Genomic DNA, 16147 nt, shown 5'->3' with positions numbered 1-16147 from the left:
ATAGGTTCTAGGTTTGTTTTCTATGTAGAGTTAATTGGGATTGGACTCCCAATTGAAGGCAGGTGTGTTGAGTTGCCTTTGATTGGGAGTCCTATATTAGTAGGGTGTGTTTGTCTGTGTGTTTGTGGGTAATTGTTTGTGAGCACTGCTTGTTTAGCCTGCCACACTGTTTGGTCGTGAGTATCATTTATTGTTTGTTTTTCCTGTGGATGCTTTGAGTTTTTTTCATTAAAAGAATGAGTATCCACATACCCGCTGCATTTTGGTCTTCTCTCCACTACGACAACTGTGACAGGTATATTCATTCCGTTGATTATGTTGAAAAACGGTTCTTAAACAGAAGCGAACAGAACAAAACGGATAAACATACATACATTTGTTCAATAGAAACTGTTGTTTGCTACTGTTGGACTGTTGGACTAGTGATTACTCCCTATATCAGCTAGATGCAGGCAAGAGTGTGCAAGGTACAGTCTGTCTATGTGTCACTGTCTGTCACCTAATTTTTCTCTCAACCTTTGTGCACCTATGTTGTACATTTCATTAATAGGCTAGGTTGTAGCAACCTCATGATGGGTATAGGGAATATTTCAGTATCATGTAGTAGCCTAAACCTTTCACTTTTATATTGAACTGGGTGAATGGAATATGAATAACAGTCATCCAATATACTGTAATGGAAACAAGGCCATGCTCATGAAAAACAAAATGGTCCTCCCACATTGTAAACGGCACTAATATTAATATTCATCTTTTTTTATATGATTTTTCAGGGGGTGCTGCAGCACCCATACTTCCTGCAGCTATGGAGACACTAAAGCCATTCAAAAAATAAACTGACCTCATACACATTATCACATGATTCTCCTTATGGTTAAGATAGTGGCTATCACCTAATAGAGCACAGATATAGAGTACATTGAGAAATTAATTAATAGTCATGATTAGAAATTATAGAAGGCATAACACATATTAACACAGATTACCTTTGTTAATGCTCAGGATGCCAAACCAGCATGTAAAATAAACTCGATAGTGGATCATGAAATCATTTTGACAAAATTATTATAAACTCAGCAAAAAAAGAAACGTCCCTTTTTCAGGACCCTGTCTTTCAAAGATAATTTGTAAAAATCCAAATAACTTCACAGATCTTAATTGTAAAGGGTTTAAACACTGTTTCCCATGCTTGTTCAATGTACCATAAACAATTAATTAACATGCACCTGTGGAACGGTGGTTAAGACACTAACAGCTTACAGACGGTAGGCAATTAAGGTCACAGTTATGAACTTAGGACACTAAGGAGGCCTTTCTACTGACTCTGAAAAAGACCAAAAGAAAGATGCCCAGGGTCCCTGCTCATCTGCGTGAACGTGCCTTAGGCATGCTGCAAGGAGGCATGAGAACTGCAGATGTGGCCAGGGCAATAAATTGCAATGTCGTACTGTGAGACGCCTAAGACTACAGGGAGACAGGACGGACAGCTGATCGTCCTCATAGTGACAGGCCATGTGTAACAACACCTGCACAGGATCGGTACATCCGAACATCACACCTGCGGGACAGGTACAGGATGGCAACAACAACTGCCGGAGTTACACCAGGAATGCACAATCCCTCCATCAGTGCTCAGACTGTCCGCAATAGGCTGAGAGAGGCTGGACTGGAGGCTTGTAGGCCTGTTGTAAGGCAGGTTCTCAACAGACCTCACCGGCAACAACATTGCCTATGGGCACAATCCCACCGTCGCTGGACCAGACAGGACTGGCAGAAAGTGCTCTTCACTTACGAGTCGCGGTTTTGTCTCACCAGGGGTGATGGTCGGATTTGCGTTTATCGTCGAAGGAATGAACGTTACACCAAGGCCTGTACTCTGGAGCGGGATCGATTTGGAGGTGGAGGGTCCGTCATGGTCTGGGGCGGTGTGTCACAGCATAATCGGACTGAGCTTGTTGTCATTGCAGGCAATCTCAATGTTGTGCGTTACAGGGAAGACATCCTCCTCCCTCATGTGGTACCCTTCCTGCAGGCTCATCCTGACATGACCCTCCAACATGACAATACCACCAGCCATACTGCTCGTTCTGTGCGTAATACCCTGCTCGACAGGAATGTCAGTGTTCTGCCATGGCCAGCGAAGAGCCGGATGTCAATCCCATTGAGCACGTCTGGGACCCGTTGGATCGAAGGGTGAGGGCTAGGGCCATTCCCCCCAGAAACGTCCGGGAACTTGCAGTTGCCTTGGTGGAAGAGTGGGGTAATATCGCACAGCAAGAACGGACAAATCTGGTGCAGTCCATGAGGAGGAGATGCACTACAGTACTTAATACAGCTGGTGGCCACACCAGATACTGACTGTTACTTTTGATTTTGACCACCCCTTTGTTAAGGGACATATTATTCAATTTCTGTTAGTCACATGTCTGTGGAACTTGTTCAGTTTATGTTTCAGTTGTTGAATCTTATGTTCATACAAAAATGTACACATGTTAAGTTTGCTGAAAATAAACGCAGTTGACATTGAGAGGACGTTTATTTTTTTGCTGAATTTATATAAATGCAGATTTGGACGAATGCCCAGATATTTATAATTGTCAACAGTCTCCACAACCTGAACCTTCATAGTAATTTGTTGAGGGGCTGGGAAATCGACCGACAATAACAAAATCTTTTGCACATTTTGTGTCAGCAATACAGATGTAGGATCTTCATTTGATCACCCTGTTTCAGGTGAAGGTTTGAGGTTTAAAAAGTATTCTGAAAGTTGTATTTTCCACTTTGAAATTTCAGACTACCTTGACAAAAACTGTATCAACCCCTTCAAAAGTAATCCACATAATAATTCTCATTTGCTGTTGCTGCAGGATTGTTTTCCTGCTGTAGCAAACTGGCTCAAATGAAGATCCTTCATCTGTAATACTGCAATAATAATAGTGTGGGCAGTCATTTTATTGGTCTCAGAATCTGAAGACAGGTTAATTTCTTCTGACACTTTTGCATCAAAGTTGGCAAGTTATGACAATGTCTACGAGGCGGTGCATCTTCTCCTTTTGACACAAATGAAAATGCCCAATAGCATAACAATCAGCAGCATCACCAGTAGAACTGAGAGGGTGGACATGTGAACTCTCCCTAACATAAAACCGTTTAATTGTTTATGATGCATACAACATTCACCTTAGATGAATCCTCATGCCAGTCTTAAACTGGAGTGAAATAGAGGGTCTGATTTCCCTTCCACAGTGATAAACAAGTTCCTGAGAGAAGTTACGGTATACTTGACATTGCTTTAATTACATTAATTAATGTCGTAGTTAACATTAATCACTGCATTAATTGATTAGGCTACATTTTATTGTCTGTAATAAAGGTATTATTGTGCAGTAAGGGTGAACATACACTACATACAATACAACAGAGACACTGTAAAGTCTTTTCAAAAATAAACAGACCTCATACACATGATCACATGATTCTCCTTCTGGTTAAGATACTGGCTTTCAGCTAATACAAAACTGATATAGAGTGCATTGTGAAATTAATGAATAGTCATGATTAGAAATCACAAATTACGTAACAGAATTAACAACCATATTACCTTCAATAATGCTCAGGTTACTAAACCTGCATATAAAATATATAAATTCAGATCGGGACTAATAATGCCCCAATATTTGTTTTTGTCAACAGTCTCCCCAAACTGATCCTTTACAGTCCTTTGTTGAGGGGAAGGGAAGACTGACCGCCAATAGCAGAATAATTCACACTTGCCCTCATAGGTGCTCTGGCAGTCATATTTTGATTGTGAATTGAGCTGAACTGACAAAGCTGCATCAGTGTCCCAACATTTTATTAGGTCTCAGAAACTGAAGACAGGTTAATTTCCTCTCACGCTTTTGCATCAACGTTGACAAGTTTCAGATGGGAGGCAGTGCATCTCCACCTCCTTTTGACACAAATGAAAATGCCCAATAGAATAAGAATCAGCATCACCAGTAGAACTGAGAGGGTGGACAGGTGAACTCTCTCTGCCTCAGACTCCCAACTGACATCCAGCTTGTTGTCCAGACTGAGGTGAGAGGCAGTACAGGTGTAGTTGTGTCTCTTCTTTAGCTCCTCAGTACTGACCTCCAGACTCTTCCTCAGCTGGTAGGTCCCATCTCCACTAGGCAGCACCTCCCCCCCTGTCAGCTCCTGTTCTGCCACTGGCTGGCCGTCTCTCAGCAGGGTCAGGTTGATGTGGCGGGGGTAGAAACCAAACGCCAGGCAGCTCACCTGGAGCCCTCCAGAAACCTCTTTCTTTATCAACCTGAGTCTGGGAGGAACTTTACGCATCACAACATTCTTCTCTCTCTTCAGGATTGTCTTCAGGTTTTTAATGCAAATGGGAAGTAAAACGTTCTCAAATAGTGCTTTTTCATATGCTTGCCTTATCCCATAATATCCTAGAAGTAGTGTCCCAGAATCGTATGTAAAATGTGTCATGCTGTTATATATCGCATGATCTACAAAAATGCCATTAAAAGTCTCCTTAAACATGATCAGGGCTGGTTCACCATTGTCCAACATCTCACATCCAGACATTCTTTGCTGAACTTGAACACCTTCCGTGAGATTCAACTGGTGCTTTAGGTGAAAGGATCTCTCTTTAATGCTCTGGTATATAATTCCAAATACATAAGCTCCGTCCTGAGCTACGTCATCATGTATTTTGTCCGTTGGGTTATGTCCCCTGTAGATAAAGTCTTTCATGTTGGAGTCATAGTAACCCACTTGAACGTCATCTAACATCACCACAACCGTAAACTCAGGGAAAGGCGTCTCTCCGTTGATATATGTTGCAAGTGCCCACAGAGAATGTGATCCTGAACCTGGGAGAGGAGTTATATTATGAAGTTATGGACATTTTACATTTTATAACATAACAAACCATTAAATGAGTTTGATAGTAAGTAAGTAGTCAAATCTACCTGCATTGCCAATGGTGTAAAACAAAATAAAAAACAAGACAGACAGTTTGCCCATGACTTTGAGTGTTCACTTTTTTCCAATAGCCTCGCGTAGCAGGTTTCTAGCTCTCAAGTGAGTCTGACAGACTTTTCCTTTCGCTTAGCAAAAAAAGGTAAGGCACTTTAAAGTTGTTGAACAAGTCAAACAAGTACAGGTCAAACAAGTGGTGGTGGGAATTCAAACTGATATGCACTGAGAATGGAATGAGGAAGAGACTGCTTTAGCTTTAAAACACTGAGGATGTTCTGTGTTCAGTAATTTAAGGTTCTAGTTTAAAACACTGAGGATGTTCTGTGTTCAGTAATGTAAGGTTCTAGAATCAGTATCACATATATTCGTCAAGTACATTTACACATACCCAGAATTTACCTTACTGAGAAGGTGCTGACAGCAATAGACAATATACAAGCAGAATACAGACATAATTCAGAATATTGTCGTGGAAATATGTCTGATTTATTGTGAGTGGTCTATTTTCATTTGGTTTTAGTGTGTTTTTCACTAGTTAAAGAAAATGTATCTTAAAGGGGCACACACATGGAATTTTCTGAAGTTTTTATTTTCGGAGTTTTATTTGATCACCCTAATTATTTTGATATGAAATGTACTGAAGAAACTTACTGTAACCTGGAATGCGAAATGTATGAAATGTTTGACTATTTTTAAATAATTTGTCTAATAGAGAAAGAAACACTTATTTATCTGTCTTGACTTTCTAGTGTGGTTTGATCGCCCTCAATGGAAAACTGAGAGATGGTTGGGTGATGATTTAATGGTCATATGTAATTCTGATTTGAAGGTCATTTGTAATACTGATAATTAGAGAGAAGTTTATAATTAATAGTAATATGTGTGATTCGGACCACATGAAGGATAGACCTGTCTCTAATCTATTTTTACTATGAAGTTATGGGTAAATAAAAAAATTAATGGAGATATTAAGGGTAGTAATTCTAATTTGATTTGCAGTTGTTTTTTCACGTGTCAAAATAGGGGAATGACCAGTCTTTTGAGGTCTTGGATTGAAGTTTACACACCTTGAGTGATATGTAGGAATGTATCGAATAATGTATAAAGGAGTGTATTGTTGTTTGTTCTGTTTTGTTTCAATATAAATCTCACCAGATTGGGTCTGCTGGATGATCTAGATTACTCCCGAAGGATTAGCGGTCTAATTCCCTGATCCTGTGACCCTGCGATGAGGTTGACTGTGTGATAAGGGGAGTATAAGCCAATTTGAGAAAAGAATTCAACAGAATGTGGTTATTTTCTTTGACATTTGTTTTAGAAATTTGTATTAGGAATATTGGTAGTAGTAATAATTTGTCATACAGTAAATAATTTGTTTGGATTTCTTGAATTGGAAATGCCTAAACTAAATTGTTGTTCTGATCTGTCCTTTTTTGAGATTAGGGAAAAGTGACTACATGTCACGGTTGTTTAAAGGAGTGGACCAAAGCGCAGCGTGTGTATCGTTCCACATTTTCTTTATTAAACTGTGAAACTATGCAATACATACAAATAAACTAATCAACAAAACAAACTGTGACGAAGAGGTGCAACATACACTAACTCAAAAAACAATCTCCCACAAAAACAGGTGGGAAAAACAACTACTTAAGTATGATCTCCAATTAGAGACAACGATGACCAGCTGCCACTAAGTGGAGATCATCCCATACAAACCCAACATAGAAATACAAAAACTAGAACAAAACATAGAAAATCTAAACTAGACAAAAAAAAACTGTCACGCCCTGACCTACTCTACCAAAGAAAATAACAGCTTTCTATGGTCAGGACGTGACAGTAAAAAAGGGAGGGTTGGGTGGGTGACTAATGTCGGTGGCGGCTCTGGTGCAGGACGAAGAACCTTCTCATCCCGTGGATCCTCCAGCAGAGGAGGCGGCTCAGGTTCAGGGCGTAGCCCCCGCTCCGCCAGCTGATCCCTCCGCTTTTGTGTCACCGGACCCTGGATCGTCGCCGAAGGACCCGGACCGCGGATCATCACCGGAGGTTCTGGACTGCAGACCGCCGCTGGAGGTTCCGGAATGTAGGCCATCTCAAGAGGTTCCGGACTGTGAACTGTTGCCAGAAGCTCTGGACTGGGAACTGTCGCCGGAAGCTCTGGACTGGGAACTGTCACCGGAAGCTCTGGACTGGGAACTGTCACCGGAAGCTCTGGACTGGGAACTGTTGCCGGAAGCTCTGGACTGGGACCTGTCGCCGGAAGCTCTGGACTGGGAATGCGCACTGGAGGCCTGATGCGTGGGGCTGGCACAGGTGGCGTCAGACTGGTAACACGCACCTCAGGGCGAGTGCGGGGAGCAGGAACAGGACACACCGGACTGGGTAGGCGCACTGGAGGCCTGATGCGTGGGGCTGGCACAGGTGGCGCCAGACTGGTAACACACACCTCTGGGCGAGTGCGAGGAGAAGGCACAGGATATACTGGACTGAGGACACGCACTTCAGGGAGGGTGCTGGGAGGAGGCACAGGACGTACTGGGCTGTGGAGGCGCACTGGAGGCCTGATGCGTGGGACCGGTACAGGTGGCACCGGGCTGATGACACGCACCTCAGGGTGAGTGCGGAGAGGAGGCACAGGACGTACTGGAGTGAGGAGGCGCACTGGAGGCCTGATGCGTGGGACCGGTACAGGTGGAACCGGGCTGATGACGCGCTCCTCAGCACGCCCGCTCCGCAGCGCTCTCAACGCCAGCACCTCTCTCCGGAATCTTGCGTCGAGCTCCACACTCGACTCCCTGACTGGCTCGGGTTCACCCCTCGGCTCTCCACGGTAAGCACGGCAAATGCAGGGCGCAGGCACAGATCGCACCGGGCTATGAATTCGCACTGGTGATATAGTGCGCATCACAGCATAACTCGGTGCCTGACTGGTCACATTCTCCCTACGGTAAGCACGGGGACTTGGCTCAGGTCTACAACCTGACTCCGCCAATCTTCCCGTGTGCCCCCCCAAAGAATTTGGGGGAGCTGTCTCTCGGGATTGCCTCGTGGTTGGTATAGTGCCTCGTAATATTGCCGCTCTGCTTTTGCTGCCTCAATCTCCTCTTTAGGACGGCGATACTCCTCAGCCTGACTCCAGGGTCATTTCCCGTCCAGAATTTCCTCCCAGGTCCAGTCCTGTTTCTCCTGGGCACGCTGCTTGGTCCTTTGGAGGTAGGAGATTCTGTCACGGTTGTTTTAACCTGTTGGGGAAGAATGGTGTCTGAGTATAACAGAACTCATATGGCAGGCCAAGACCTGAGAAGATTCCAAACAGGAAGCGCCCTCTCTGACCATTTCTTGGCCTTCTTAGTCATCTCTATCCAAAACAAAGGATCTCTGCTGTAACGTGACACTTTCTAAGGCTCCCATAGGCTCTCAGAAGGCGCCAGAACGTTGAATGATGACTCTGCAGTTACTGGCTGAAAAACAGTAGCACATTTGGTAAGTGGTCGATATGAGAACAATGAGACGGGCGTGCGTGTGCACGTGAAGAGTCAATTTTCTTCTTTGAGTCTTTGAACGAAAACAACTTCTCCCGGTCGGAATATTATCGCTATTTTAAGAGAAAAATCGCATAAAAATTGATATCTACTCAGGCTATCTACTCAGAATATTGCAAAATGTGCTTTCACCGAAAAGCTATTTTAAAATCGGACACCGCGAAAAGTAACAGACAGTATCTGGTGTGTTCACCTGCTGCATTAACTCCTGCAGTGCATCTCCTCCTCATGGACTGCACCAGATTTGCCAGTTCTTGCTGTGAGATGTTACTCCACTCTTCCACCAAGACATCTGAAAGTTTCCAGACATTTCTGGGGGGAATGGCCCTAGCCCTCACCCTCCGATCCAACAGGTCCCAGACGTGCTCAATGGGATTGAGATCCGGGCTCTTCGCTGGCCATGGCAAAATACAGACATTCCTGTCTTGCAGGAAATCACACACAGAACGAGCAGTATGGCTGGTGGCGTTGTCATGCTGGAGGGTCATGTCAGGATGAGCTTGCAGGAGTGATAACACATGAGGAGGTGGATGTCTTCCCTGTAACGCACAGCGTTGAGATTGCCTGCAATGACAACAAGCTCAGTCCGATTATGCTGTGACACACCGCCCCAGACCATGACAGACCCTCCACCTCCAAATCAATCCCGCTCCAGAGTACAGGCCTCGGTGTAACGCTCATTCCTTCGACAATAAATGTGAATCCGACCATCACCCCTGGTGAGACAAAACCGCGACTTGTCAGTGAAGAGCACTTTCTGCCAGTCCTGTCTGGTCCAGCGACGGTGGGTTTTGTGTCCATAGGCGACGTTGTTGCCGGTGATGTCTGGTGAGGACCTGCCTTACAACAGGCCTACAAGCCCTCAGTCCAGCCTCTCTCAGCCTATCGCGAATTGTGCGTTCCTGGTGTAACTCCGGCAGTTGTTGTTGCCATCCTGTACCTGTCCCGCAGGTGTGATGTTCGGATGTACCGATCCTGTGCAGGTGTTGTTACACATGGCCTGTCACTATGAGGATGATCAGCTGTCCGTCCTGTCTCCCTGTAGTCTTAGGCGTCTCACAGTACGGCATTGCAATTTATTGCCCTGGCCACATCTGCAGTCCTCATGCCTCCTTGCAGCATGCCTAAGGCACGTTCACACAGATGAGCAGGGACCCTGGGCATCTTTCTTTTGGTCTTTTTCAGAGTCAGTAGAAAGGCCTCCTTAGTGTCCTAAGTTCATAACTGTGACCTTAATTGCCTACCGTCTGTAAGCTGTTAGTGTCTTAACCACCGTTCCACAGGTGCATGTTAATTAATTGTTTATGGTACATTGAACAAGCAGTGTTAAAACCCTTTACAATGAAGATCTGTGAAGTTATTTGGATTTTTACAAATTATCTTTGCAAGACAGGGTCCTGAAAAAGGGGTGTTTCTTTTTTTGCTCTGTTTATGAGTTGCTAACATGTGGATATGATGTAAAGACGAGCAGTTTAACTGGACAAACAGTACAATTTAGGCGATGAAGATGGACAAATGTAGCTTACCGCCATCATCTCCAACCGTTTCTACCGGTCCCTGGAGATCCAACTGTACCTTGCCACAGCACTGTGAACCACTGCACATTGAAGCATATGATAAAACATAAACTCAGCTGGCCCCTCCCCGGATTTGGTGTTAAACGCTCTACAACAAAGCTTTTTAGTGATCAGTTGAACAATTCTCATTCTTAACAATGGGCTAAAATAAAATGCAATTTGTGTTTTTGTCAGCAAGAATTATTCCCCACAATTACAATATTTTATTATTCCACTTCTCAATTGTGTCAGTGTAGTCACAGATTTGATATGTGATATGCCTACATGTGTCTTTGAAAATGAATTCTATGAGGCTATGTATTTTTGCAGCCATTCACAGACAGTTTTGAATAAGTTCTACAAATAAGCTATCACGACTCAGGATAAGACTCAGATGTAGACATGTTAGAATAACAGACATTTATTTATAAAACAGGGGGCAGACAAACGACAGGTCAAGGGCATGCAGAGGTCGGAAAACAGGAGTACGAAAAACATGCTGCTAGGCTTGACAAGACAAGACGAATTTGCAACAAACAAACAGAACACAGGTATAAATGCACAGGGGATAATGCAGAAGATGTGTGACACCTGGAGGGGGATGGAGACCAGCACAAAGACAGGAGAAACAGATTAAGGTGTGACAGTACCCCCCTTCTAGGGACGCCTACCTGGGCGCATACCTGGTTGATCGGGGTGCCGGCAGTGGAACTCAGAAATGAGGGCTGGGTCCAGGATGACCCTAGTGGGGACCCAGCACCTCTCCTCCGGGCCATAACCCTCCCGGTCAACCAGATACTGGAATCCCCTGCCCTGCGGCCGAACCTTCAGGAGGCGCATCACCGTGTATGCCGGTTGGCCGTTGATGAGACGGGGGAAAGGGGTGGGCCTAGAAACAGAAGACAAAGGACTGTGAGACATCCTAGCTCTGCCTAGTTGCATCGGCTCGGGAAGAGACAAATCAGCAGACTTCGGAGACTCTCGGGGGAACTCGGGTAGCCTCAGATTCTCTCGGAAACGTAGACGTCGGGATGCCTCGGAGGCGAGGTGGAATCCTTGGGAGGGCGAGGGAGACCGGATTCAGACCTCTCCTTCCTACATTCCCGTAGCTGCCCATCGATCCGGATGGTCAAGGCGATGAGCGAGTTGAGATCCATCTGACATTTTAGTACTGTGAACATGCTAGTCAGAGATGGTAGGGGGACTCACAACTCATAAACACATATTTTGTCTATGTAGAGTAAGATGATGGCAAGGGGGATACTGCTGGTCTCTGCAGTGGGAATTGTGAGAAGAATAAGTCTTAAGTGGCTTTGTTCAAAAGTGACTATTTTGCTACAGTGTCAATCACCAGTGAGGTTTTCACACCCTCAATGTAGCAGTCACATTGCTTGAACGCAACTGAGATAGTTCCCCAAAATTACAAAATACAAAATGTTTGTGTCCTTATCTTGAAAGCAGTCAATGGACAAGGAGACTGCAATCTCTGATTTGGTTACCCACTGCCATCAGCCATTACAGTTTTTTCCAATTGCTAACACACTAAAATGACATGCACAGCACAATTATTTAAACTGACACACAGAGAGCAAAACCTCTTCTCAAGTCTCCAAAAGTCTAAACACATTTTCTGCTTTACACACATTTTGCAATTCAAAATGGCACTTTTTAAATGCACTGCACACGGTTCTCTGCATAAGACACAAGAATCTGACATAAAGTCACATGTTTGCCATTTCAAAACACTGCCATTCAAAACGACACTACATGAGCTAATTGGCCAATACATGTGCCACCTGGCCAAACACCTCAATGGTTAATTGTTACCACTTCAATCAGGAAGTAAGTACTATGAAAAGACCACAGGTGAGCACCTTTTGTTTTACAGCAACAATGGAAGCCGTTGCAGAGAGAGGAAGAGGAAGAGGGAGGGTGAGAATGAGAGGTGGAGGAAGAGTGAGAGGTAGGGGTAGAGCTGGTAGAGGAGTTCATGGCCAAAGAAGACAACAACTTTGAAATGAAATCAGAGCAACCTTAGTTGATCATGTCATCAACCATGGGCTGACAATGCGAGAGGCTGGACAGAGAGTGCAGCCCAACTTGAGCTGTTTTACTGTCGCCTGTGTCATCCGGACATTTAGACTGGAGTACAGGTATGTAACCAAAATTTCTTTCACACTATGTAGTACACCCCATGTCATAGTGTATCAGTTGGGTGACACCTGTTTACTTCATGAATGACTGATGTCATACACTAACTGCACAAATTTCCTGTAGAATTTACTCTACTGTGGGGGAAATATCTTTAGGCTGCATTGTCCAAGCCCTATATTTTTGTTTTTTTGTTTTTCTAAAGGACTGAGAGACGCAACCATGGTGGAGGAAGGAGTCAAATGTTCACTGGGGTACAGGAAGCTGCCATTGTAAACTTGGTTTTGGAAAATAATGAAATCAGATTACGAGAAATTCAAAGCCACATCATCCAAGACAACACCACATTCAACAACATTCAACGAGTCAGTCCACATTGGCTCGCATTCTCAAGCGAAACCAAATCAGAATGAAACAACTTTATATAAGGTGCCGTTTGAGAGAAACTCTCAAAGAAACTCAGACGAGCATATGTGGATGTAAGTACAATATTGACTGCAGTACACTACACGCAACATTGTTTTCCAGTGTACTGGATAACACCATATTGACTGCTTTTGTTCTTTGTTTTCAGGGAGTACTGGAAATGGATGCTCATGCAATCCCACATGAGTTCATCTTTATAGATGAGGCTGGGTTCAACCTAGCAAAGGCCAGAAGAAGGGGGAGAAACGTCATTGGCCACAGAGCCATTATAGATGTTCCTGGCCAACGTGGTGGGAACATCACAATGTGCGCTGCCATCTCCAATACGCATGGTGTCCACCATCATGCCAACCTTGGACCATACAACACAGCCCATATTCTCACATTTCTGGACAGACTCCACAACATTCTCATACCACCAGAGCGTATGAATGATGCAGACCATCAAAGAACCCGGTACATTGTAGTATGGGACAACGTGAGCTTTCATCGTGCAGCCCCAGTCCAAAACTGGTTTGCTGACCACCCACCATTTCTCGTGCAATACCTCCCACCATACTCACCATCTCTGAACCCCATAGAAGAGTTATTTTCGGCATGGCGGTGGAAGGTATACGACCGGCAGCCCTTTGTGCGCATGCCTCTTGTGCAGGCTATGGAAGAGGCATGTGATGAGATTGATGTGGGTGCGATTCAGAGATGGATAAGGCGCTTCTTCCCTCGATGTCTGGCAAGGGAAGATATTGCCTGTGATGTGGATGAGGCGTTGTGGCCAGACCCAGCTGTGCGGCAAGATGCTGCCTAATTATTTTTCTTGCCTCTTCTTTTTTTTTATATATATATTTTTTCTGCACATTTTTTCTGCAATTTTCTTTTTCAGTTTACTATTTTTTTGTGAGCATATTTTTTGTTCAGTCCAATGTAAATATATCTGCTGTGCATATGTTGCACTGACTTGTTTGGTGAAAAATAAAAAATAGCATGTGTGTGTATCTGCAAATATTTCTGTGCATCTGAAGAATTTTCTACAATTTGAACTATTTTAGTATTATGGCAAAGCATACTAAAGATGAGAGTGCTTTTCATTATGCCCAACAGTGTGTAGTTGGTTAGACAAAAATCTGTTAATATGAATGAAGTGTGTGCCATTTCGTGCAAACGTTTGATTTTCATAATGCTATATGTAGTTTTGGTTGCAGTGCTTCATTTTGCAGGATATATGAGGTATTTTTCAGTTTGGGTGTGTGGTTTTGTGAATTGTGTTAAGTATTTTGATAAAACCAGCCTAGTTTGCAAAATTGTGTTTTAGCAATTGGGAAAAACTGTAATATTAGTTTTATATGTGCAGAGCATTTCCACTGACCTTCCAGCTGTTTCTCCCATTTGCCTGTCTCACAATCGAATTTAATTCCTGTCACTATAGTGTCAAACTACCTAAAAAGTATGTTAAAAAAATATTTGCATACTTTAAATTTCATTCCCCAAAAATCTAAAAGTAGTGAATTTTGAGTGTTCATTTAATGTTCAAACATTATGAATACACCTGACCTGTGTTTTTTTTCTCTTTCCTGGTCATAGGCCTAAGCCATGTTAAAATACATAGAATAGCAGGAAATTAGCTTTAAAACAGTACAATTTTCCTGGGGGAGGACCCCCAGACCCCATCTATGCAAAATCTCACTCCAAGCTTTCTTCAGAAGTTGGCAGCCCTGGTATATGGTAGCTGTAAATCTGTACAGAGCTGCTGACGCTCACAAACAGGCGATTCTACTCCATTGTCTTGGTGCTGAGGGACAACACGTCTTCTACACTCTACAGCCGGTGGATAACAAGTTCCTATTGGCAGTCCAAGACAATAGCCGCATGCCCCTACTAGCTCTCTAAACGGAGACAAACTGTGCTAAGGTGTTAATAGTAATTTCACAGGCTTTTTTACCTCACCTGCAAATTCTTTGAAAACCATGTTTTACTTTTTCACTGTCTGTGTCACGTCCTGACCAGCAGAGGGAGTAGTTGTTTAGTATTTTGGTCAGGACGTGGCAGAGGGATGTTTGTTTTGTATGGTGGGGGCTTTGTGTGTGTTGTAGAGGGGTGTTTGATTTATGTGTTCCTGGGTTTTGGGTGTATGTTCTAGGTTGTATTTCTGCATTCTGTCTAGTTTAGGTTTTCTATGTTTAGGTTTGGGTGCTGGACTCTCAATTGTTGCAGGTGTTTCTCGTTGCCTCTGATTGAGAGTCCTATATATGGGTAATTGTTTGGTGTAGTGTTTGTGGGAGATTGTTTCTTGTTTTGCGTGTGTGAGCCTGACAAGACTGTTTTGTTGTTCGTGAGTTCTTCGTTGTTTGTTATTTTGATGTTTTCTTGACTTAAAATAAATCAAGATGAGCATCCACATTCCTGCTGCATTTTGGTCCTCTATCCCCGACGACAACCGTTACAGTCTGCATTTCACCTGTTATAATTTGTGCAAACAATTACAACTAATTAGAATCTATAGAGCAGCTTGAAGTGATACAGTGTACTGTGTTCTCATCTCACCTCTGTTCTCTCTCCATCTGCCTTCTCTGTCACTTTCTTCTCCTTGGCTCAACTGAAAAGTAGGAAGGTAGAGTTGCAACATGACATTAGTTAGTTTTCAAGGGAGACTGCACTACCTGATTTGGCCTTGTTCTAGATTTTGTTCATTAGCGACCACCACTGAATTCAACCATGAGTTGATTTCAGTGTGGGGTTTGATGTGGGAAGAGTTAGACAAATTATTTTGCCAATTAGCTTCATCCGGCTGGTGTGCCACCTGACTTTGGATAGCCTATCTCCAGGGCTAGTTAAGGACCATCAATAAATTACACAATGTAAATGAGACAATATTTTAGTGTTGCATACCTTTTAGTTCTCTCATTAACTGCGTTCAATATTTGTATATGCATTTATACAATTTATAGTTGGTTTGAGGTTAACCTCTTGTAATTTTAACATATTGTCTCATGTATATTCTGTAGTTTACCAATGGTCCTTAACTAGCCCCATAGGCATATCCAAAGTCAACCCAAATGTACTTGTGTGCTGCCAGCTGTGGGCAGGATTGAAATAAACCCAACCTTCATTTATGTTGTGATGCAGTCACGAGCACAAGTCTCACAAAACGTAGTTTTGGACGAGATTTTATGACCAAAATTATCCAATTTAAACTTTGTATTCAATTTTGACAGTAGAATAAATGTTTCTGATGCACATTGATGCCACATAGACTGCTTTCTAAATGAGAAGTTGTTTTTTATGGTCAGTTGCTCTTTAAAGTTACTGTACACTGTCATTACCAGGGCAACTCAACTGTAAAAAAAAAAATCTAGTCTCCTCTGAGACCCAAAAAATGTACCTGTATAATAGATGAATGAATGAGATTGTGTCAGTTCAACCAGCTAATGTAAGATTTTTAGATTACATAACATTTTAAAAACATTTTTACATTTAACCTTTATTTAACTAGGC

At 43.2% G+C, this 16147-nt stretch overlaps 1 protein-coding gene across 1 annotated transcript; it reads right to left on the bottom strand.

Moving 5' to 3' along the window:
* Positions 1-2517: 2517 nt before the first annotated feature.
* Positions 2518-5099, bottom strand: LOC106566091 (major histocompatibility complex class I-related protein 1). The gene is made up of 2 exons (XM_014133932.3): positions 4974-5099; positions 2518-4874 (listed from the first exon to the last, which is right to left on the bottom strand). Exons 1-2 carry the CDS (start codon positions 5026-5028, stop codon positions 3892-3894), a joined length of 1038 nt encoding a protein of 345 aa, XP_013989407.2. The 5' UTR covers positions 5029-5099; the 3' UTR covers positions 2518-3891.
* Between the last annotated feature and the right edge of the window lie 11048 nt (positions 5100-16147).

The sequence above is a fragment of the Salmo salar genome, chromosome 26 (assembly GCF_965601325.2).
Source record: "Salmo salar chromosome 26, fSalSal1, whole genome shotgun sequence".
NCBI classification, from domain to species: Eukaryota; Metazoa; Chordata; class Actinopteri; order Salmoniformes; family Salmonidae; genus Salmo; species Salmo salar.
This window is presented reverse-complemented; position numbering and strand designations above follow the sequence as displayed.

What these genes read in the sequence shown, in the direction of transcription:
- LOC106566091 (XM_014133932.3), bottom strand. Translation starts at nt 5,028, where the DNA reads ATGGGCAAACTGTCTGTCTTGTTTTTTATTTTGTTTTACACCATTGGC. An exon ending in TTACACCATTGGCAATGCAG is followed by an intron (nt 4,875 to 4,973) that starts GTAGATTTGACT and finishes CTCCTCTCCCAG; the next exon opens with GTTCAGGATCACATTCTCTG.